We start from the raw sequence: 23,011 nt of genomic DNA on the forward strand, positions 1-23,011 counted from the left end.
CACTATAAATTATATTTAAAGACTGCAAGGTGGTGCTGGAGGCTGCAATTGAGAAGCTATGTTAAAGATCCCCTCCAGATATGTATTAAGACATACAAAAATACTCTGCTCGGGAACATTAATGTGTGTCTGACATCCTATAATTACCACGTTAAGTCCTAAAAATGACATCTCCTCCTTCTCTCTCATTAAAAATGCCAGCGTCTGTAAATATGTAAATATATTTCATTTCAGAAATTGAACTGCTGGACACAAGATGTCTCCTACTCCTATTCTCAGTGTTTGTGCACTGGAGGCTTCAGGTTTCCACATCACACCAGTGTAAGTTGAATACTGGACCAGGATTGTCTTCAAAACTAGTTGTGATGTCACAAATCCTGCTACCCACCCCTTAAAAGTGGAGCACAGAGATCTTTCTCCCCTTCATCAGATAAATGTCAAAACAGCCTTTATTGTGTTAAACTGCACATACATCAGTCTGTACAGTGAAGCTGAAACATTCAGCTGAAAGAACAAGAAGAAAACCATATTTTTGAGGTGGAGGAGGACTTTTATTATGTTTCCCATGAAAGTATTAAACAGCTACTACTGTCAGACATTTACTATCAGGTTAAATGGTTTGGCAGCTGCTTTTTGTGTCAGGCAGTGACACCATACTGTGTGACGATTTAATATGTCACATGCAGTCAGGACTGAAAACTGATGCCTGACATTGACCATTAGATGGCGACATCACATCTTAAAATTGTCTGGTGCATGATGATGACAGTCAAAGTAGTAATGTGGTATTACTAGTTAATTCATTAGAGGCTATAGACAGGACATGAGCAACACATTTTAAAACCTATTCTATTCAGCCTATTCTATCATTGTTTAAGTAATTTTTCAGACAAAAATGCCAAATATTCTCTGGTTCCAGCTTCTCAAATGTGAAGATTTTCTGCTTTTCTTTGTCTTACGTGATAGTAAATTAAATATATTTGGCTTTTCAACTGTTAGTCGTACACAACAAGTAATTTAACGAATTTGCACTAAGGTGGTTGTGACATTTTTCACTGCTTTCTTGCATTTTATATACAAAACGATTAATCAAAAAATATCAGCAGATTAATCAACAAGGAAAATAATTGTTAGTTGCAGCCTTATTTGTTTTGCTGTGTGTCTATTATTATTCCATACAAACCCTCTGACAGAAAGTTAGAAAAACATGCTGTGTGTCTACTACTATCCACACATAAAGGTTATTTAGAATAGACACACACAACATATAAAACATAACAAATTCATATATATGTTCAATTTTGTACTCTGCTCATATATACATGTATATTGCATATACACTCAGTTGCCACTTTATATGTACACTTAGATAAAACTAAAATGCTGTCTAATACAACAGGCCTGCAATAACTCCCGTCCTCTGTTTTAGTATAAATCCTAGAGGTGTTGATTAAACTTTACGTTCGTTTTAGGGGATGTACTTTATGGTGCTGACAAATAATACTTGTTTAATTTAGCCTTCAATAAATGGGGTGGACAAAAACACATCTCTGTTTAACACAGCACAGTTCGAGAGCACCACAACAGCCCTCAAAATGAGGCGAATAAATAAAATAAGTAATAAAAAATAAATAATATTAGGCCAGCAACCACTATTAAGTGATTTGTTTTTTTTTATTGACAGCACAAGGTCAGTTTTACACGTACTGATGACTACATCAAACAGTAGGTGGCACAGTTTACCAAGCATAAGGCGATCTAGGCAACCATTGCAAAACAGCTGCCACATCATTTCCCTTTCATCTCACTTTTATACTCAAATTGAATAACGATCATCTTAAAAATGCCTGAAATAACAAACTGAATGTAACACTTCACATAATCTGTATATTATTGCGGGATTACGATGATAGTATAAAAGCAACAGATATGTGAAACGTATGCGTAATAAACAAAACAAAAATCCACTATGGTTACTTGTCAGTTCATATGGGAACAAATATGTGCAAGGAGGGGGGGGGTGTGAAATACAAGTGGTTTGCCTCGATCACAGCGTGGTACAGCCGGCATAACGGACTGTATTGCATGACATTTCAGTGCACCAATCACTTGCTGAGGAGCTGATTGAGTCTACTTCCCTACACTGGAATAGCTGAGGGGAAACGGACGCAAGGCGATCCAGCAGCACGGATATCTCATCACCAGCCAGCGCGGAGTCTGCTCGGTCAGATCGCCAGTGAGAAACCTCCGGGATTTCAAGCGGTGCCATCAGTTTGTCTTTCGACCCGGTCACGGTGTCTGCAGCAGGGAGATGGCCGGTATTTTGGCGTGGTTTTGGAACGAGAGGTTCTGGCTCCCTCATAATGTAACCTGGGCTGACTTAAAAAACACAGATGAGGCAACGTTCCCGCAAGCTGAGGATCTCTATCTGGCGTGTCCTTTAGCTTTCTGCATCTTTATGATACGGCTGGTTTTCGAAAGGTGGGTCTAAGCCACATGCTCCGGGGGGTATAGGCTTGTGATACGGTTTTGGTGTATATCGATGAAATAGTGCGCTGGTGAAATGATGCAGCACGCCGAGCTGTCCGTGTTTTGTCAGTGTGTTACCTAAACAATGGCATCTGATCTGGTTAGCCCCACAAATCACCACGGTTCATCATCCCTGTGTCTGCAGGCCTGCAGCATTACGCGCTGTCTGCATTTGATGCATGTGTCCGCGCACACACACTGTGCAGCCAAGTTGCCATACCTGCCCCATCCAGCTACTGTCCTCTCAGCACAAACCCACATTTCTGTAAAGCACCATGCTGGGAGCAGGCTCGTTTTTTTTATTACTATTGTGGCTAAACTCTACAGCTCCAGCTTTGCTATGGTGCATGTTGCATCATCGCATCTCTTACTATTATTGTACAATCATTAATATACAGTAAGGCACAGAGCCGTAATGATCACAGCAAGGCTTGTCATGCTTATGTGGGTCAGGAGTCTCTTTAGGGAGTAGTGAGGCCTTAAATTTCCCCACTAAACCCTTCACTCTTGTTCAGTATTTATCTTTGAAAATGTATTATGGGAATTAAAAGTGAGGATCATGTGAGAAAAAGAATGCAACAGCCCTGATGTTTGACCTATAACTGTTTAGTCCATGAGATACTGTATATCATGACTTTATATCTGTTTTGTTTATTTACATGGCTGTTTGTTAACCTGAGAAGCCATCTGTCTAAACCTGCATCTCACAGCTTGCCAGGAAAGTAAGATTCAAGTGTTTTACAAAATATGTTGAGAAATGTGCAGACTGTAAATGTGTGTGAAGTGGTTTATAATGCCATAATTTGACTTGATTCATAAAGACTGTCTTCACACTGCTGTCTCGTTCCCAATTCTTCTTTTGTTATCCAAGAAAATTCCAGCTTTTAGACCACAAATGGTCTTCTTCGAGTTGACCTGTGGAAGACCTTTTGTGGTCCAAATGATAAAAGGAGAACTGGGAACAAGATAGCAATGTGCTGGGATTTTTTGTTTGTTTGTTTTTTAATCTTTTTGTGCTGATAATTGTAACTCAGGAGCTGCTAAGAATGTATGGATATACATGTGCCTCCTGATGACTGAATGCCATGTGTCTCTACCCCTAAATATAATCAATCCTTCTATAATTTGCTGTCTCTGTATTGATCTAGAAATGTGTCATGTTATTTAAATTGCAGGTTTATTGCAAGACCATGTGCCATGGGCCTGAAGATCCAAGCCAACGGGCCACAAAAAGCACAGCCCAACGCTATCCTGGAGAAGGTTTTCACTGCTATAACCAAGGTGTGTTACCTAGTTATTGTTGATGTTGTGTTTCATCTCAAATTATTTGTACTACATCTAACATAAGGATTGTTTCTTCCTGTCTCGCCAGCACCCAGATGAAAAGAGGCTGGAGGGTTTGTCCAAGCAGCTCGACTGGGACGTGCGAACCATCCAGCGCTGGTTCCGACAACGGCGCAACCAGGAGAAACCCAGCACTCTGGCCCGATTCTGTGAAAGCATGTAAGCCGAATCACTTTGAACGCTACTGCAAGACATTTTCTCAACATCTAATAGTATTCATGAAAGTTGCACAAACTTTAAACGTGCTTGAGATGTGTAAACCGTAAATGTCATATCAGCTTGTGTTGTTGTCACGTGTGTTATTTTATTTTTACTTGGTAATACACTGCATTACCACTCATTAATAACACAGCCGTGACAGTAGTAAAAAGCAGGCGTGACATTCACTGGAATAGATTATCTTATTCAAACAAGTATGAGGTTTCAAATTCATTTTCATATGAAATGAAGGGAAACTCCGTGGCTGCCTAAAAGCATATTTTCAAAACTCTAAAACATCCTCCTTCACTTAGGTAAATGTTGGCAGTAATGTAAAAATGATTCTTTCAGGCTGCAACTAACCATCATTTATTAATAACTGTTTAATCTGCTGATTATTTTCTCAATTAATCAATCATTTAGTTTACAAAATGTGACAAAATAATGAAATAAACCCCATCACAATCCCTCAGAGACATAAGGTGGCGTCTTCAAATTGATTCTTTTGTCTGACCAAAAGTCTAAAACCTGAAGATATTCAATTTGCAATGACATAAAACAGAAAATAGCAGCAAATTCTCACAGTTGAGAAACTTGAACCAGTGAATGTTTTGCTTGAAAAACACCTGACACGATTAATTGATCTTTTTTTTTCTGTCGATCGATTAATCAACAAAACATTTCAGCTCTAGTAACTTTTCATAAATAAAATGCTGTTACGGTCCTTTCGCAACCAAAATGCTGTCGTCTCAGTTTTGGGTTGCTGTCACTGAATCTTACATGGCTTATAAAGATTTCAACATGAGTGCTGGTGCTGCTGTGGGATAATAATCAAATGTGTCCCAGTGCGAACCAACAAACCCACTCAGGCTGTAACAGAGAACTGGCTAATCTGCAGTGGAGCATTTGCCATCAGGGAGATTGTAGTTACTTAGCAGTGTGATGTTAAAGGCCAACTAGCGAGTGTGGCTGTCAGAGCAGAGTCATGTCTGACACCAGTAGAGCCAATCTGGCAGTTTGAGACACGGGGAACCTCACATCTTTTGAATCTGAATCGCCCGAGGCTGCTGTTCACTCAGAAGAACACTGCTGGCTGATTAGGCCACTGGACTCCTATTACAACCTCCGAGAGGAATCTGAAAAAGCAAACCTGCTTTCTTACACACAAGAAAAGACCGGATTCGTGCTTTGTTGGAACATGCGTGAGGTTTTTTGAACATGCTTAGCTGACATTCATTACTTATTTAGCAACAATTGCACAAAACCTGCTCTCTCTGTTCAGCATAAATTGACTGCAGATGACATTGGACTTTGCAATAGTTTGGCCAGGTTGTCAGTCTCGGTTGCTTACGGTGCAATTCTCCAAACGGGGCTGGCTACAGTCTTTCCAACAGAGATTCTGGTCTAATTGGGCCCTCATGCACAGCTGTTGCAGACTGATAGTGTTCTTTGTCTCACAGTCGTCAGGGTGGCTGATTTGTTGTCTGTTCTTTTCATTATTCAGAGAGTTGCATGTCGCAGACACATTTGGTCTGGAAATAATGAAGACTCTGCATAGAGTTTGTTTATCAGCTATTGTTACTGCTTTTCTTTCTCCCAGATACGACTATTCTAACAAGTTCAACTATAGATTTTTTAGTAAATAACTAGAGTTGCAACTAATGATTATTTTCTTCACTGATTAATCAATCAATTATTTTCTTGGTTAATCTATTATAATTTATATAATCGACTGGTATTTTTTCCCAGTGTCAAAGGTGATGTCTTGAGATGTCTTATTCTGTCCGACCAACAGTCCAAAGGTTTGACAAAGAAAAGCATTAAGTAACCATATTTGAGAAGCTAAAACTAGATATTTTTTGTTTATTTTTGCTTAAAAGATTACTAAGGCAGTTAGTCAACTATCAAAATAGGTGCCGACGAGATTTTGTGTTAATTGATTTATCGACTAATTGTTCCAGTTCTCCAGTTAACCTACAGTAACCTCTGTTTTTCATCTAAGAAGACATCTTTCCAAACTGTCCTGGAAACAGTTGCCTTTTCCCTGAAAGTCACTAATACTTATTCCAAGAAACAATTTCTGAAACTAATGAAAATTGACAGGATGCAAGTGGTAATATTTCACCACACAAGTGAGTGACACAAGTTACTCTATTCAGAGAAAATGAATTAGATTTAAAGGCTCGATATTAGACTAAATGACAGATTAAGATGGGCAGTGTAGTTTTACCAGAACATCGCTTCTCGGTCAGTATAGGCTGAGGCAGGAGCTGCTTTCATGCCCTTGATATAACCCCAGTTGTCTGATCTCATCTTCCTCGATCCTCCCTCTCCTCTGCTTTCACACTGAGTACAAATTATCATGAGCAAAATAATACAATTCACAGCACAATACAGTTATTTATTAAAACATAAATGCAGGGTAATTCTTTGCCTTCAATATTAGAGGATATAGTTACTATTTTTATCCTGTAATATCTATTATTGGCTTCAGTTAATATTAATGCAACTTGGATAGGTTCAATTAGTTTTGACAAGTTTTTTGAAGTGCTAAAAATGTTACTTCCTTTTACATAATATCATATCAAGTGTGACAACCAGCTCATTTACATTTATGACTGTGGTTTCCTCTTAAAGGTAACTCACTGAAGTTTACTAACTAAAAAGTAAAAATTACTCTAAGTGATACTGAACCAAATTTACAGGGGCACAAACTAATAAAAAGTTATTTTTTTAATTTTGTATTCTCTCCTGTTTGCAATTTATGTTGCAATGATATCTTAAATGGTTTACATAGATAGAGCTGTTAAGCTTTGTGTTCTCAAACACTGCAGTATAGTTTATCAAGATTAAGTGAACATTCATCCCAAATAATGAAACAAAGCCCCCTCCCAACCATTACTGACTGCTTCTGCTTCATCTCAGTTTTATATTTTCAACTCATACAGGTCAAACTTTTAACTACAGTTTTTATATGTAAAATTTAACACTTGCATTTTCTCGACAATGAGTGCCCCATAACTATGATCTCATAATTCTCAATAATAAATTTACTGTATTTAACCTCTACAGGATTAATAGCAGCTAAGATTGCCAGTATCTTAATTACTGCTCTTCCTCTAACCAACTTGTAGGTTTGTGATTTTCATACTTTTCAATCAACACGTCTCCTCAGAAGCAGCTCAGTAGACGACAAGCCGACAACTAATTTGCATGTTTGTGCTCAGCAGATACTTACAGGACAGCTGAAAGATGAGTTTACAAATGTTCATGAGAGGCGACGGCCACAAGCCTGTTTTTCCTTCCCTAAATTAGTCATGCCTAGTAATCAAACCAAATTAAACAAATTCACAAAGGTGGAAGGGACAGCCATTACTGCCTAAAGAGCAACAGAGGCGTTACTGCTGATTTAACAGCAAGGGTGCAATTTATCACAACTAAATTTTGATCAAAGCGAGAGATTCGTGACCAATTGTTATGTTGAATCATCTGAATGCAAACAGTTGCAGCCAGCTGGTGCTCAGGCTGCCCACCTGGGGAAGTGACAAAGTTGAATTAAGTGAACCAGCTAGACCTGTTTTCATTATTTTTACACCAAAGCTGGGTGCTACTCTTAGAATAAAGCGAGCCTCATTACTGAATTTTTTGATCAAATCAGAGTCACCCCCCCTCTTTGAATTATTTCCCCCTGCAGGCAGTGTTCTGTCTAAACAGGTACATTTGGTTTAATAGTGACCAGTGGATCTGTTTCAGTTTAAAACCCGCAGTCTCATCAGATATCATGAATGAGTCATTAGTGTATAATAAAGCAAATATTAAAAGATGATGGTTCTCTGTGTATCATAACACATTACATAAGCCTGCTCTTATTGTGCCATATAAACCACAGTTTTTAAGTTGTTTACAGGGCAAATCCATCATAACACACAAGCCTAATTCTGTTACCCACAGTTATTACCCAACACTAATTAATTAAGGTGTGTTGGCAAGTTGCTGCTACGTCTTGTGCTGCAAATTAACAGCTGCTCTAAGATACTTAAAAACAGAACATTTTAGTCTTTTTTTTTCTGAAACCAATCATTATCAACACTGTTTTTGAAAAAAATGAACTCATAATGACAGGAAAAACATCTGCGCCTGACTTCAGAAACAAACAAATCTATTCACAGGGAGCAGTCGTGAGTCATTGTGATTGTTCATATATAGCAGCGATTCAACAGCACTTGAAAAAGACTCTTGCAGGCTTGATGAACCAGTTGCCATGCAACAGTCTTTACTGTGTGTCTGCCAGGTAGACTTGTCCAGTTAATTTGGTTTTACAATACTGTTGATCCAGCACAAAAAGCAGTTAATGACGCCTTCCACAGGCCACCTATTAACATGCTGATCATTTCTCTTGTAATTATTAAAGAGTGACTGAATATCTGGAACAAACATTGTGATAAACATACTAGCACTGAAAAACTGAAAAGCTGTTCTCTTTTTGAGTGTTGATGTCACGTCGTGTGTCAGCTGTGGCTGTCAAAGTGTTTTTCATTTGAGGTCAGCTGGAACAACCACACAGCACCACCTTTAATGTATGCAAAACCTCGTCTCACATGACAAGCTGTGCAGCTTTTGTCACAGCCATGGGACTCATCAGTGATGTTTTGTTCCATGTTACAGAAATCTAGCTTTCTCTTTTTTTCTCCTGTGTTTCACTTCGTCAAACAGTACAGTTTAGACAGTATATATAGACCCCACTGAGAGAAACAGTTCAATCTCGCTGGTTAAAAAATTGTGAAATGCTGTGACAACTCAATAATGCACAGCAGGGGGTCTCTAACTTGAGCTCAGCAGTCAAATTTGCTTTTGTTCCCAGTAGAAAGACACATGATTCTCTCTGCTGATGCAACTTCCAGAGCTGTTTAAAAGGAGGGTTTGTTGTGACTAGTTGGCTAGTTTTAAATCTTTTCTCCCAGTTGCTGACTGGTATATATGCACATCTCCCTGCTCAGCAAGCCTTTGATCACTGGATTCTTGTCTGCCTTTAAGCCCAGACCTCATGATCACTTTTCCCTATCATTGTATAGCTGTGGTTACTGTAGATAATGAGCAGGGTTATGAAAAGTACAGAGCAGGCTGGGTTTGGGACTGGACAGTGTGAGCGTCTTGTCTTTCCCTTTGGACCTCAGCACTGTAGAGTCAGTGATGCCCCATTTTCAGTGACTCATCGTAGATTGCAGACTTTAGTCATTTCATTTCTGCTTACACGCATTACAGTCACACAGTGTGCTGCACTTAGGAACAAAACTATATCGTAGTATGTAAGTTATATTAACTTGCACTTCCCATAGTCATGTTTATATATCAGAATGTGTCTAAATTGTATTACAGGATGAAATGCAGCTCCATTATTTTCTAGTAATTGGTCTGAATGGATGAAACACTTTGCTTCTCTCCCTAATCTACTAATTTCTTTGTGAGTCTAAAATTGTCACATAAAGCATAAAGAAACAACATCATAGTTAAGAAACCCTGGACTTTGTGTGGCCTCTGGTTTAGATTAAGTCAGGGTGAAGAAAATTAAGTATGTAAATCATTCTTCAACTTTCATTTTTGATGTTATACTGATTATGTTTTTCTTTTATTTCTTTCAGGTGGAGATTTACGTTCTATCTATACATTTTTACCTACGGAGTGCGTTTCCTTAAAAAGGTAAGTTTTGCTTACAGCCACATTAGAATCAGCCTCCTGTTATGATTAATAAAGTCAGTTTGAGTCAGTGAATTTGAATCCATTTTCGACAGCACAGATGGAGGTACATGGGTAGCATGCAAATCTTGTGGTTTCTGAATAGGTTGTGTGCCACCACATGAGACTGGCAAGTAAAACAGATGTTCTGAGGTCAGGAGCATTTTGCATAGGAAATTTATAATAACGCATAGTGCTGAAAGTGTTCATTAATAAAGGATCTTTCAAGGAAAGAGGGAGCGGCTGCCAAATAAAAACACTCCCGTTATGCTAAATGATGCCATATATTAAATATGCAATCAATTTTCCACATAGTATGTGGTACGTCAGCAACGATTTGTCACTCTTTTGATCGTAAATGTCAACAGGAAGACCATATTCATGAGAAGACTGTAGTTGCCTGTTGCCAGCTATTTTGTAAATTTAACATACATTACAATTATTCTGTCACTGTTCTGTGGCTGAAATGGCTCAGTTATTGTTATATGATTAAAGTGATTCAAGATTCAATACTTTATACATCTTTGTTATTAGGAGTTTGCCTCAGTGTGCTCATGACACAACAACAAACAGTTTAGCAATTTGGTGTTAATGAAATCTGGCAAAACTGCAGGCTGCTTAAGTGAATGTTAGCATATTTTACATTTGACGTTTTATCTAGCTTATGTCTTTCATATCTAACACTAATGTTAGTTTTTTTTAATGTTGTAAAATAACCTATCAACCAATCAACTGCAGTGCTGACATACTTTCTGGGACTAGTTTATCCACTGCATGAGTAAGAGGATGCTAACCTGTATAACAAATAATACCAACTCTGCATTCATCATATTGAGGATTTTTTTCAAAATACGAAGCACTTTTTACCTTTCAAATGCTGCTCAAATGTTCACATGGGTTATGGAAATCCATATAAGTGCACCATGTGTAGTTCAGGGGATCTGGGAGATTAGAGCACTTTAAACAAAAACTCTTCTCTCAGTTTATAAAGTTGTAAATCCCAGCAGCACTTGAGGTTACAGACGAGTGACTGGCATTAATCAGCCACAATTTAGAGCCCTAGCTCAGAAATTGTTCAATCATTTTGTCCAAGGAGCCAGTTTAATATTATTGCAAGGTGTGGTTGAGATGGATAAATATTCATCCATATATTCATGAAAATACATAAATTAATGAATCAACAGAGCAAAAGTTGTGATAGAAGCAGAGTGGGGAAAGTCTCTCAAAGAAACAAGTTGCATGACAAAGCACTTTGTGAAAATAGTTCATTCTCTGGCAGTCTCAAGTCTCTGTGAGATTTATTAATAGAGCTGGTCTGGAGAGCAGGGTAGGAGACATAAACTCAGTCACAATGATGGGTCACTGTTTGCTTATTGCGCAAAGTATTACAGCTATAATTTGTCTTTCACCCTGATGTCATTAGGAACTTACATCAGGAACTTAATATGATGAACGCCCTTTAAATATACAGTATATCTGTAGACCAGCTCTCTTTTATGACAGAACATGCACTGTAACAAACTGTGTTATAACACCCACTCGGTGTTTCATAAACCACTTTGATTTCATCCAGAATCCATCAAGGGAAGTATGTATTTTTCTGTGGTCACATGGACGTCCATGTGTTAGATCTTAAATAAGAAAGAAATACTGAACTCCGACTGTAAGTGTGTTGAACAGTGTAAAACACTGCATTGATATTGCAGTGGAGTCTGCTCTGTTTAGGCTTTATTGAAAGGCTTTAGTGTATTTTTTTGTTTTGTTTGGTTTGGTCAAATGACAGCATCGTGAGATTATTTATAAAACACAACATATGAGACTTTGTCACAGACAGAATGATAAAGTCTTGGGCGTATTTCCATTGGTGTCCCTGGTGTTTTCACAGTGAATTGAATTATAGCACGGTCTTTACCTCAGTCACTCAGTCACAGTTTTATGATCTTTTACATTTGACAATATAATCTAGTTTATGTTTGTTTCATATAGGTGAACAAATATTGATTTTAAGCGTCTGTTTTCATTTTCTGTAGACTCCATGGCTGTGGAACACTAAAGAGTGCTGGTACAACTATCCTTACCAGGTAAAAGTTTCTACAATTCTTTTTTAATGCACCAATTTTCACCGTAAATATGCATTACCAAAAATCTAACATCTGAAATATTTATTTTAACCTTGTTGCTTTGTGTGTTTATGCAGCCACTGACTGTGGACACCCATTATTACTATATACTGGAGCTGTCTTTCTACCTGTCCTTACTCTTTTCCCAATTCACAGACATCAGGAGGAAGGTAAGAATAACTAAGAGTCACACCAGCACATGAATCATGCATCTCTAATAACATGGATCATTGGATGTTTGTTTAGAAGGTGCACTGTAATGCAAAAAGTGATGCTTTTTTTCACTTTTTTTGTGTTGAATCAGGAAAAATAGGCTCTGTTTATGCCATTGTAAGAAATGCTATCACAGAAAAGACATCATTATCTTTGTCTGACTGTCCATCTATTTTCTTACTGTCACCATGACTCTGTGGTGTTCAGGCTATTTGCTTGTGAACATTCACTTTCCGCCTCAGCATATTCTCACTGATGTGTGAAATAACAAAACGTGGGTGAAAAGGATTAACATTTTTTCAAAACATTCAGAAATTGGATCCGCTGTCAAACTTCATAAAAACTTTTGTCAAGCTTTCCTGGTTGTTGAAGAGTTTGTTTTTGTTTCATTAAAAGTTTTTGTATAATCCCTTCAGCAAATTGCTGCACATATAATGATGGTGCCATGCAATACTCAGATATCATATTAAACTTTGAAGAATAGATCCACTGAAATGATGGAATTGTCTACTCATAATGGTGTATTTCAACTAACCCTGATATTTATATAGATAATTATAGGAGATAAGAATTTGTCCCTGTGGGAATATAAATAGGCTAATTTAGGATTGACAAAACGCCTGTGGACAAATGCGGGTTGCAGGCGGAAGTAGCCCAGTCACCATTACTGTGCTGGCACCTTACTTGTAAACCTGCATATAATTATGTAAAAGGATCTCAGTGTTTGGACATTTTTGCCACAATATGCATCCAGGCGATCCAGTAAAAGCAGTTATATGTTGAACACAGTCATCATTTTCCATTTAAATACAGATTATAATCTACTAAACTTAATTTTTCAGCTAAATTAAACACTAGTCCACCAGTCCAAATGCTAGGCCATCCCACTGATTTCTTTCTAGCTTGGTACCAATCTAGCCAAAGTTCTATTTTAACAGTACTATGTGTTTCAAATTTTGTTTTATTAGCTTAAAGGTATACTATGCAGGATTTGTCAGTTGGTGTTTGTAAACACACAGCATTCGAAGCTGGCCCCTCCTCCCCAGCTCAGAGAGAGAGAGAGCAGCAGTGGTCGAGCAAGCTAGAGAGTGAATGAAGAGAGTGAGCGGTGCTGGCAAGAAAAAAGCCATGAATCGGATAAATGTTATTTTCTGATTGTTTCACGGTGCTTATGTTCTATAGCACAAATTAACACACCCACACCTCTGCACAACCCTGTGGGAAGGTGCTGCATTGCCAGATTTTGTGTGACTGCAGAGTTTCATCCTGTCCGTTGTGGCCTCTCTGCTCTGCGTATGTGTAGGTCAGCCCGCCCTCGGTCAAACTGACATGCAGACCTGCCACTCTTTATACATCCATGACACAGAGACAGAGAGCAAAGCGGAGCAGAGGAGAGAGATGGAGAGAGCAATCTAACCTAGTCTCTACGCTACAAGTCCTGACCTCATACCTTGCACGCTGTTATTGTCAGGGGGCTACACACCCACTGCCCAAAGGTTGATGCCCAGAAGCATCCAAACACAGCAAAATAATAATAATAGAAAATAATAAAATAATAATAAAAAATACAGGCAAAGGGCAGGGTCTCTGCAGATAAATACACCACCACACACTTCTAGTGGGTCCTAAGTGATGTCTGAGAATGATTACTTTTGTATGAGTCTATACAGCAGTTTTTTTTTTTTGGAAAATCCTGCATAATATACCTTTAAATTATGCTTTTATTCTGATTGCATTTCAAGAAATCATGGAGTTTGATGAATTAAATCATGAGCTAGAAAGTTATCCTAGTGGGTTTAATGAGATAAATTAATCCACACAGCACGTTCACAGACTGTGGAGGTCGAAGCGACATATTCATTCAGAGGCAATATGTTGGTGTTATTTTTTCACAAAGCCTGTGTTGTAATCAATTTCAGACTAGCGTTCAGAGACTGAATAACTTCCACATTCATACAGACTACCTTCATCTGTCGGTTGTGGCGACTGCCGACTGTAATTAACCTAAACATCTCTGCTTTCACAGTGAGTGTAAATGTGTTCAGTTACACTCTGCTACCGCAGTGATGGCAGAGACGATTGAGAGAACAACACATAAATCAGCCACCAGATTCATCCATAGTTCTATACCTACACCTATTAATACTTAAATAGAACACAATAATACACAATCACACTTATGTAATTGTTATGTCATCTTTTATGAATTAACCAGTTAGATGTAACCTCTCCTTCCACCAAGATGCTGCAGGTGTCATTAACTTTATATCCATGATTAAGAACCAGATAATCAGTTTGTGTTGCATACACATTATGCACTTTGTACTATAAATGAGGTATGAAAGGTCCAACTTGGTCAGCAATTGTAAGAACTGAAATTCAGTTTCAGTTCGTACAAACATTCTCAATGGGGCACCGACCATCTTTAACCCACTTTTATCTTCTTTTTGTTGGTTATAAAAAATGGCCGCACTTTTGGTTCGTTCAGTATCAATTTGCATGCCTTCCAGCCATGGTCTTACTCCTGTCTCCAGTTCATCCCCAACTCTGCCCTGTCCACAACACACTTCACTCACTGCACTCACAGCAGCCCTGTGATGCCACGCTGTGTATGCCTTCACTCTGTCATCTCTTTGTTGACTGTTGGCATGTTGTCTGTTTTTGTTTCTCCTTTCAGTTTTTTCATGCACAGTACTACACTGAGGAGGTCCTCTGCATCCCCTGCCAATTCCAGTATGTTCTCCCTGCACACTCTCGCCTTGCTTTCTTTCTGTATCTTGCATCATTACTCTTCCTTCTCATCCTCTTTCTCATTCTCTTGCCATTTTGGATCGGTTCGGGTTGCTTTGAGCTGAGACATTTCAGTAGCTAAAGGTTTGCTAGATGACTGCATCCCCATGCCACCTGTCCGCATCCTTAGACTCCTGGAGCTCCAAGGCTTCAAGGCTATCCCAAACCTAATGGCTCATGGCTCATACCAAGGCGGGACCAAAACTGAACTGTCATATGTTTTCAATAAGCATTTACCTACAATAGTAATTGTTTTAGATCATATTGAGGTGATTCTTTCTGCATGATTTTGATTTCGAATGGGTCAGTGGAGGAACAGAGCTATTGCTCACTTTCAAACTGTGGCGGAGTGTAACTAAGTACATTTAATCAAGTATTGTACTTAAGTAAAAATTTTAAGTACTTCACTTTAGTATTTCTGTGCCACTTACTAATACTCCATTACAAGTCAGAAAAAAATATTGTACATTTTACTCCAATTCTAATCTAAACATTAATTATAGTTTAAGAGTCACGGGGGCCATTTTCTGCATTGAGTTGTTATTTTGTTGATAATACTTGCGTACTGTTACTCAAGTAGCATTTTTAATGCAGCAATTTTACTTGTAATGGAGTATTTTTTCATTGTGGTATCAATACTTTTACCTGAGTAAAGGATCTACATAATTCCCCCACCACTGCTCTCAAACTTATTTCAAGGTGACTGTATTGCAGTTTGACACAATCACAGCATTGGATGAGGAGTAAAATTTAACCAACACATTCAGTATATGAACACATAGGGCCTAATTTCAAAAGCACAATTGCAACAGCACAACAGTACTTGAAATTGTTGCTTGTATAAGTAGTGATTTAATCATTTTCTTGTCAAAACTGTGTATGTCTTTTCAATAGACGTGCCAATCAAAGTGTCAAGTGACAAAACTGACTGAGCAAAATAAAGGTTTCATTTTGAAGGATACACAATAATCACATGAAGCAACTAGGTTAAAGCACATTCAAGGTCATCAAAACACAAAGATGTTGTAGTGTTGCTTCCACCACTCTTAAAAATAGGGTCCATTGTGTTGCACAATTGTCAGAAATAGGGGCCATGTCATTTTTAAAATATTGAATTTTCATTAATTGTTATGAATTACTGCAAACACACAAATCTATTTTGTGCGTGCACACAGTAGTCATGTCCCTCTCACTTTATCACGTCCTCTTACTGCTCTGGGTTTATGCTGCATGCATGACTCAAACAACTGTGAGGCAGGTTTGAAAGTACTTTCAGTAATTGTGAGACATTTTCTTGCCGACTGTGTCCCCAGGATTTCCTGATCATGTTCCTGCACCACGTGGCAACGATCTCCCTCATCACCTTTTCCTACGTTAACAACATGGCACGTGTGGGAACTCTGGTCATGTGTCTCCATGATGCAGCCGATGTGCTGATAGAGGTGAGGATGGGGGAAAGATTTAAATGCTGTGGATGGACAGATAGGCAAATGGAGGCAAAGATGGTTTGATGTGTGGGTGGAGTGTTTGGAGTTTAGATGCTCTGCTATCCATCTTTATCTACATTTAAATACAGCTCTTGTAATATGAACATCGTTGGAGTGTATCATACAACTAAATAATGCTGGAAACAAAAGCTTCTTAATTATTTTATTGTCAGAAGTATTTCAAGTTGTTGTTGACATGATTTTTTTGTTTTTTAGGCTGCCAAGATGGCCAACTATGCCAAATGTCAGATACTGTGTAACCTCCTGTTTGCAATGTTTGCAATTCTCTTCATAAGTTCCAGGCTGGGAGTTTATCCTGTCTGGTAAGTGTCACTTTCCTGTACAACATGGTTAGCATCTGTCTGATGGTTTACCTCACTGAGGTAGTGTTAGACTGTCATTTGCATACAGCTCTCACAGGCAGGTAGACACATAAAAGACCCGCGCAACACATTCCAGAGTTTGCTCTACACATTTCGGTCGACCATCCCTGCAAATCCGTGTCTTAGCCATAAAGATCTCCGTGATGGTTTGCAGTGCAGACACATCTCTGTGAATTTTGTTGCTAAGTAATAGTTACTATGGATACAACAGCTTTAACCTCTCAGAGAAAGCCAAACAAATCAACAAATGAAAAGCAGATCATTATGGTTATTGCTTTATCATTGAAAACAGAGTCCAGAGTTTCACCTGATTGTTAAAACATCAAAGGCTTCTCTTCTCATTGGGGTCTTTTGTCATTTTGTGGTCTTGTGTTTCAACTTGTAGCCATTCCATCCAGATTACTGTGTCAGAGAATAGAGGCAGTTTAAATATTTTAATTTGTTTCTTGTGGCCTTGCTTTATCCGGACATTAAAAAGTCTAATTAGATCATGAATGCCAAGTATAATAGGCCATTCTGATATTCCTACCAATCAAATTTAGTCATTAAAAGCAGTCATCAGCAGCAGTGTTATCATGCCTTTCACAAGTGAAGGGAAACATGATTTAGTTTCCAAGTCAGGCAGCTTGAGTTGTCTGTGTTTGTTTGATACAATCCATTCTTGGCCAGCACAAAAATGTTACTTCAGGCATGTACATAAGAGCTTGTTGTCTTGTATAATAAGGACTGCAGGTGATAATCACACATGACATTCTGAAGATTTGAGAAATTCGGAGGCGTTTTGATTAGTCTGTACAACATTTGAAGGTGTTAACCAGCTCCCTGCAGCGCTGTCCCTTTGTTGCCACGCTGTAATATGATCATACACTACATTTTAGTCAGCCTCCACCTCACCATAAAGTTGTCATTGCTGTAAAGCTGTTGCCATGGCTTCAGTATCTGGAGGATGATTCACAGACAGTCATTTACAAGAGTTGGCCCCAAGGATAAATTTAACACAGATCCTGAACATTTTGGTCGTATGTCATGTGAAGCCTGGAAGATACATGGCTTTTTCTACTCCATTAGGAATTTTAATTACATTTAGATTTATTGCAGTACACGTATTGAAACATAAACAAAGACGCTCTTTCAAAGACGCACACCTGTTTATGCTACTAACACAGGTGCTCCATGAAAGACGAAGAGCCAGAGCACAGCCCGCCTCATTTCTTTTCACTGGCTTCTGTTTGGCTTTATGTACCTGCTCCTCAGGGCATGCAATAATTCCCCCACAAAGAGAGAGTGATTTTAATACGTCTGGGCTGTGTTTTTCTAATGGAACATGTTGAGTTAATTGTCTCCCTCCCTCTCTATTGGTATGATAGGATTTTAAATACCACCTTGTTCGAGAGTTGGGAGATTGTAGGGCCCTACCCATCCTGGTGGGTCTTCAACCTGCTTCTGATCTTGCTGCAGCTTCTTCACTCTTTCTGGTCCTACCTCATAGTGAAGACAGCGTGCCGAGCCATCTCCAAAGGAAAGGTCAGTCACATGTTAAATGTGTAATCCTTCCATTAATACTGTACCTGTTATTGCATATGGTGTTGTGCTGCTAATACTTCTATAAATACAATACAATAGCCACTTCTGACTCTCCTTTTTTATTCTTTATGCTGTCCTTCAACCCTCAAGGTGGGAAAATGGAATCCTTTACATGTAAGTAGCCTTAAAGGGGAAGAGCTTAATCTTAATGAATTTTAGTTTGATTATATATTTCTACCTGGCATGTAATCATTTACATACATTATAGTGTTGACTGTCAACCAGCCGTAAGCAGTGCATTTTTAAGCCATGCTATAGGATAGCATTGTCGGTATGTCATTGGTTGGTCCTTTGATTAGTCCAGACTGAAATATCTCAACAACTTTAGGACGGATTCAGATCAAATTTTGTACAGACACTCATGATCCCTGGAGAATTAATCCGATTGACTCTGGTGTTCCCCTGACTTTTCAACTAGCACCACCATGAGGTTCACATTTTTGTTGTTTTTTAGTGATACACAGTACCAGTCAAAAGTTTGGACATACTTTCTGATTCAAGGGAATGGGAAGGTGTGTCCAAACTTTTGACTGTTACTGTATCTCAACAACTTTTGCATAGATCGTCATGAAATTTGATACAGATATCCATGATGCATTGAGGATGAATTGTAATATCTTTGATAGTCACTTCCACATCCAGCGCCATCATCTGGTCACATTTTCAGTGTTTCTAATTCTTTGATATATGATAAAATACCTGCAAGACGAATCATATTCCCATCTGCCTCAGCTGTACTTTGTGTCCAATGCTAATTAGCTAATGTTAGCATGCCAACATGTTAAGATGGTGAACATGGTAAACATTATACCCTCTTAGCATCAGCATGTTAGCATACTGACCTCAACATTTGGGTCAAAGACTCACAAAGCCACTAGTGTTGCTATAGACTCTTTTTTATCTAATCTTCATATTGTTTTAGCTTTTTACTGATATTTCTGCAATAACATCATCAATTTATTTGTAAAACTTCCTATTTTCCTATTATATTTTGATAAATCTACACTTGACATGTTAAAATTATGTACAAATTATGCCATTTCCTGCATTTATTGATTAATATCAATCTTGCAAATAACACCTTATTATGATGTTGGTTATCAGGATTTCCAAATAAATGGAAGTCTAATAAAAAATTGCAACGCTGTGTAAATTGTGGTATTATTAATACACTAACTCCACTTAATAACACAGATTCTTTTCTTTTACCTAAAAAACAAAACAAAACAGAGGGGTATTTTTTCCAACCTCCGAGTAGTACTTGAAGTGCTCCTCCCAGGCTGTAGGTACAACCTCCACCAATCAGAGGGGCAGTAGCCTCTGTGTAACCTGAGAGGTGAAGCCCAGGGAAAAGGAAGTCATTACATATCACTTCTGCATGTGCAGCTTAATTGCTAAAAGTGCAGGATAATAATTTAAAGTGACATAGTTGAGCAAAATAAAAGGACTGGTTCACATTTTTCCCAATACTTTTACTTTTACATTAATCACCAGTTTTCATAATCAATTAATCATTTATCAGACAAAAATGCCAAACACTCACTGGTTCCAGCTCCTCAAATGTGATTATTTGTTGCTTATCTTTATTTTATATTACTAATATCTGTGGGTTTTGCACTGGTGATTAGATAAAACAGGCTGGGTGCTGGGAAATTGCTCTGGGCATTCTTCATGTCTTCTGACATTTACAGACTAAACAATTAATCGTACAAATAATCCAGATTAATCAATAATGAAAATGATCATTATTTGCAGCCGTCATGTTCAGAGGTTTGCAGATAGATTTTATGGCTCTTACTGCTGGTTGCTTGATATTGACTGGGAGGACGAGTCCCTGTTTGATATGCAAAAGCCCATTTGTTACACCGCCATGCATGGCTGCCACAGATAATTACACAGATAAGAATTTTAATGAGAAAAACGTCATCTTTAACCTTCCTCTTTTTCCCCCACAGGTGTCTAAAGATGACCGCAGTGACATCGAGTCCAGCTCTGATGAGGATGACAGTCCCCCAGCCAATCAAAAGCACCACAACAGCACCACCAACGGGACCAACAAAACTCACGGGACCAATGGCTACCTGACAGGAGCCCCTTACCCTGACGAACACTGACTAAGCTGATGTCACAACACTGGAGCTACAGACACCATCCATCAGTCTGTGTGTGCGCGTGTGTGTGAGTGTGTGTATTCGAGCGTATGGTGGAGACATGAACAACATCGCCTGTCTGGTACTTTAAGTTCTTGATAGGTTTATGTGAATGCAGTTTTGTTGTCAATTTGATTCTTTACTAATTTCCTCAAGCAATTTATTCTCCTCATCTATATACTTGCATCAAACTGCACTCAGTGAAATATCAAAGCACTCCTATCAGTACAACCCACTCTGTTTAGCCGATGAATGAAAGCATTCCACTTTATGGTGTAAGCATGCTACTTTAATATACACTAGTCTGGCATTCTGGGGGTGTGTTTCTTCTTATGTTTGTGTCTTTCTATGTTATTTATTTTTTCATGAATGTTTGCAGATGGTAGCTGGATATCTGTTCTACGAGATGAAATGATCTTGAACGACAACAACACAGCTGTTTCACACCACACACATCACAACGAGTATTAGCAAAATGCTGAAGACCCTGGGTTTACTTTTAATGCTACACCCCCAAAGATATGCCAAAATGATGATGATGGACGAGTTCGTCTTCACTCACAAATAAATTGTAATGTGTGAAGTTTACTCACATTTGAAAATACAATGCATTCTCCACTCGAGCTGTATATGAGATGTCAATAACAGTATTACATGTGTGCATCAGATATGGCTAGATGCTGTATTCCCTATTGACGCATTTTGTTAAGTATTCTGGTACATTTCTGGTAAGCATTTCATCAAAGGCCATTTGCCCTATTATGAGGCAGACATGAGTTGTTTGAATTATTCAATAAAAAAAAAAACATGAAGATTGCAAATATGTGTGGGTTGCTTTAATCAGTGAAGAAAACTTACTCATAAAACCCAGCTAACTATTATTGGAGTGCCCTTAATGATGATTTGATATAAAAAATAGAGATATTCAATAATTAATGTATGAATATATATGAAGCATTATGCTGTGACACACAAGGACAGCCACTGGCCTTTTTAAGCTAAGACTTCTTGGCGTGTCACAGCAGGAAAAGCACAGATGTAAAATAAAATGAATGATGGTTGAATTGTTTTTCTGCATGCTGGCTCACTGTCACGGCTTACTGACATACTTAAAGTCCCCCTTCAGTCATAAATGTGTTTTTTCCTCTTGTTCCCTCACTTGGATGTTTGAGCTTCACTGCGCAGAATGATGTATGTGCAGAGTAAGACACTAGAAGGCTGTTTTCACATTCATCTACTGAAAAAGGGCCAGTATACAGTTTCCACAAGTGTGATGTGGAAACTTGAAACCTCCAGTGTACATTAACAGTAGACTTTTCAGGGAAATAGGAAACGTCTTGTGTCCAGCAGTTAAACTTGAGAAATGAAACATGCTTGTGGATTCATAGGTTATTTTTAATGAGGTGTGAGACAATGCCATTTTAAGGATTTTTGACATTAACATTTTTTTGTGGAAAAACATGTCAAACACAATTTATTATTCCAAGCAGATGATTTTTATATGTCCTAAAACATGTCTGGAGGGGATCTTAAAATAGAACAGAGCCATCGTTGATATTATCAGTAACATCTGTGCTTTTCCTTTTAAGACTTATTCCTCATTTTACACTACTGTACTACTGAATAATCCCACAGTTTGGGTAAGAATCATCCACTCCAAATAATTACTTGTACTTGCATTAGATTATACAATGGTCATACATACACTAATGAACCCTTTACACAGGGATTATCAATTGTAACTAATGACCAATAATCCTTATCCTAAATGATTTACAAATGCTTAATAGATTTAGTTATAAACCATTAATTAGTACAACTTTTGGCTTGCCAGGTTTTGAAAACTCTTAACTGGACAAAGAGCCATTCATTAATAGTTTATTGGATTAAATACTATTTATAAATAATTTACTTAAGTAACTTCAGATGTAATGGCTATTAGAAATTGAGAAAGCCATTTATTAAATGATAACCAACATACAAAGGGTTTTTGGCAGTGTAGACAGACAGGAAATGTGGTACTGGGTGGAGAGTTTCTGCAGGCAACAAAAGTCCCTGATCAGATTTCAACTGGGAACATTGTAAGTATGATACACACCTTAAAGTGGTTATAATTAATATTTTATATAAACAATGGATCACACAGTACTTGTATGTGAAATATGTAGCTTGTAGTGATGAATCCATAGAGCATTATCCCCCGACTCAGCAGTTCCCCTCAGCTCTATGGAGTGTCTTTATTTAGTGTCTCTCAGTTTGTTTTGGTTTTGGTTCAATCAGAAGTTGTAGGTTGTTGCTTCACTGTGTCGTTTTCAGCCACAGCAGGCAGCTGTTTTTTGTTTTAAAAAAGGACCAAATAGTTTTCCATATTAATGTCAAAGGTATGTCAGTGTTGTGTTTTTAGCTGGTTTCCCCTGGACCCAAATGCAAATTTCAGCTAATACAGGTTTAATGCATAAAATAACACCATTAGTTACAAC

General features: G+C 38.1%; 1 protein-coding gene across 2 annotated transcripts; it reads left to right on the plus strand.

Annotated features, from left to right (window-relative positions):
• The first annotated feature begins 1,747 nt into the window (after window positions 1-1,747).
• On the plus strand, window positions 1,748-21,352 carry cers6 (ceramide synthase 6). 2 transcript variants are annotated; one of them, XM_067603500.1, is made up of 12 exons: window positions 1,748-2,481; window positions 3,213-3,251; window positions 3,705-3,810; window positions 3,902-4,032; window positions 9,711-9,768; window positions 11,835-11,885; window positions 12,002-12,094; window positions 16,241-16,369; window positions 16,631-16,737; window positions 18,165-18,321; window positions 18,472-18,495; window positions 20,337-21,352. In XM_067603500.1, exons 1-12 carry the CDS (start codon window positions 2,312-2,314, stop codon window positions 20,493-20,495), a joined length of 1,224 nt encoding a protein of 407 aa, XP_067459601.1. In that variant the 5' UTR covers window positions 1,748-2,311; the 3' UTR covers window positions 20,496-21,352. The 2 variants fall into 2 exon arrangements, with proteins under 2 accessions (XP_067459601.1, XP_067459602.1); XM_067603501.1 differs by lacking the exon at window positions 3,213-3,251 and having other exon boundaries at window positions 1,757-2,481.
• Window positions 21,353-23,011: the final 1,659 nt, after the last annotated feature.

The sequence above is a fragment of the Thunnus thynnus genome, chromosome 11, assembly GCF_963924715.1.
Source record: "Thunnus thynnus chromosome 11, fThuThy2.1, whole genome shotgun sequence".
Classification (NCBI taxonomy): Eukaryota; Metazoa; Chordata; class Actinopteri; order Scombriformes; family Scombridae; genus Thunnus; species Thunnus thynnus.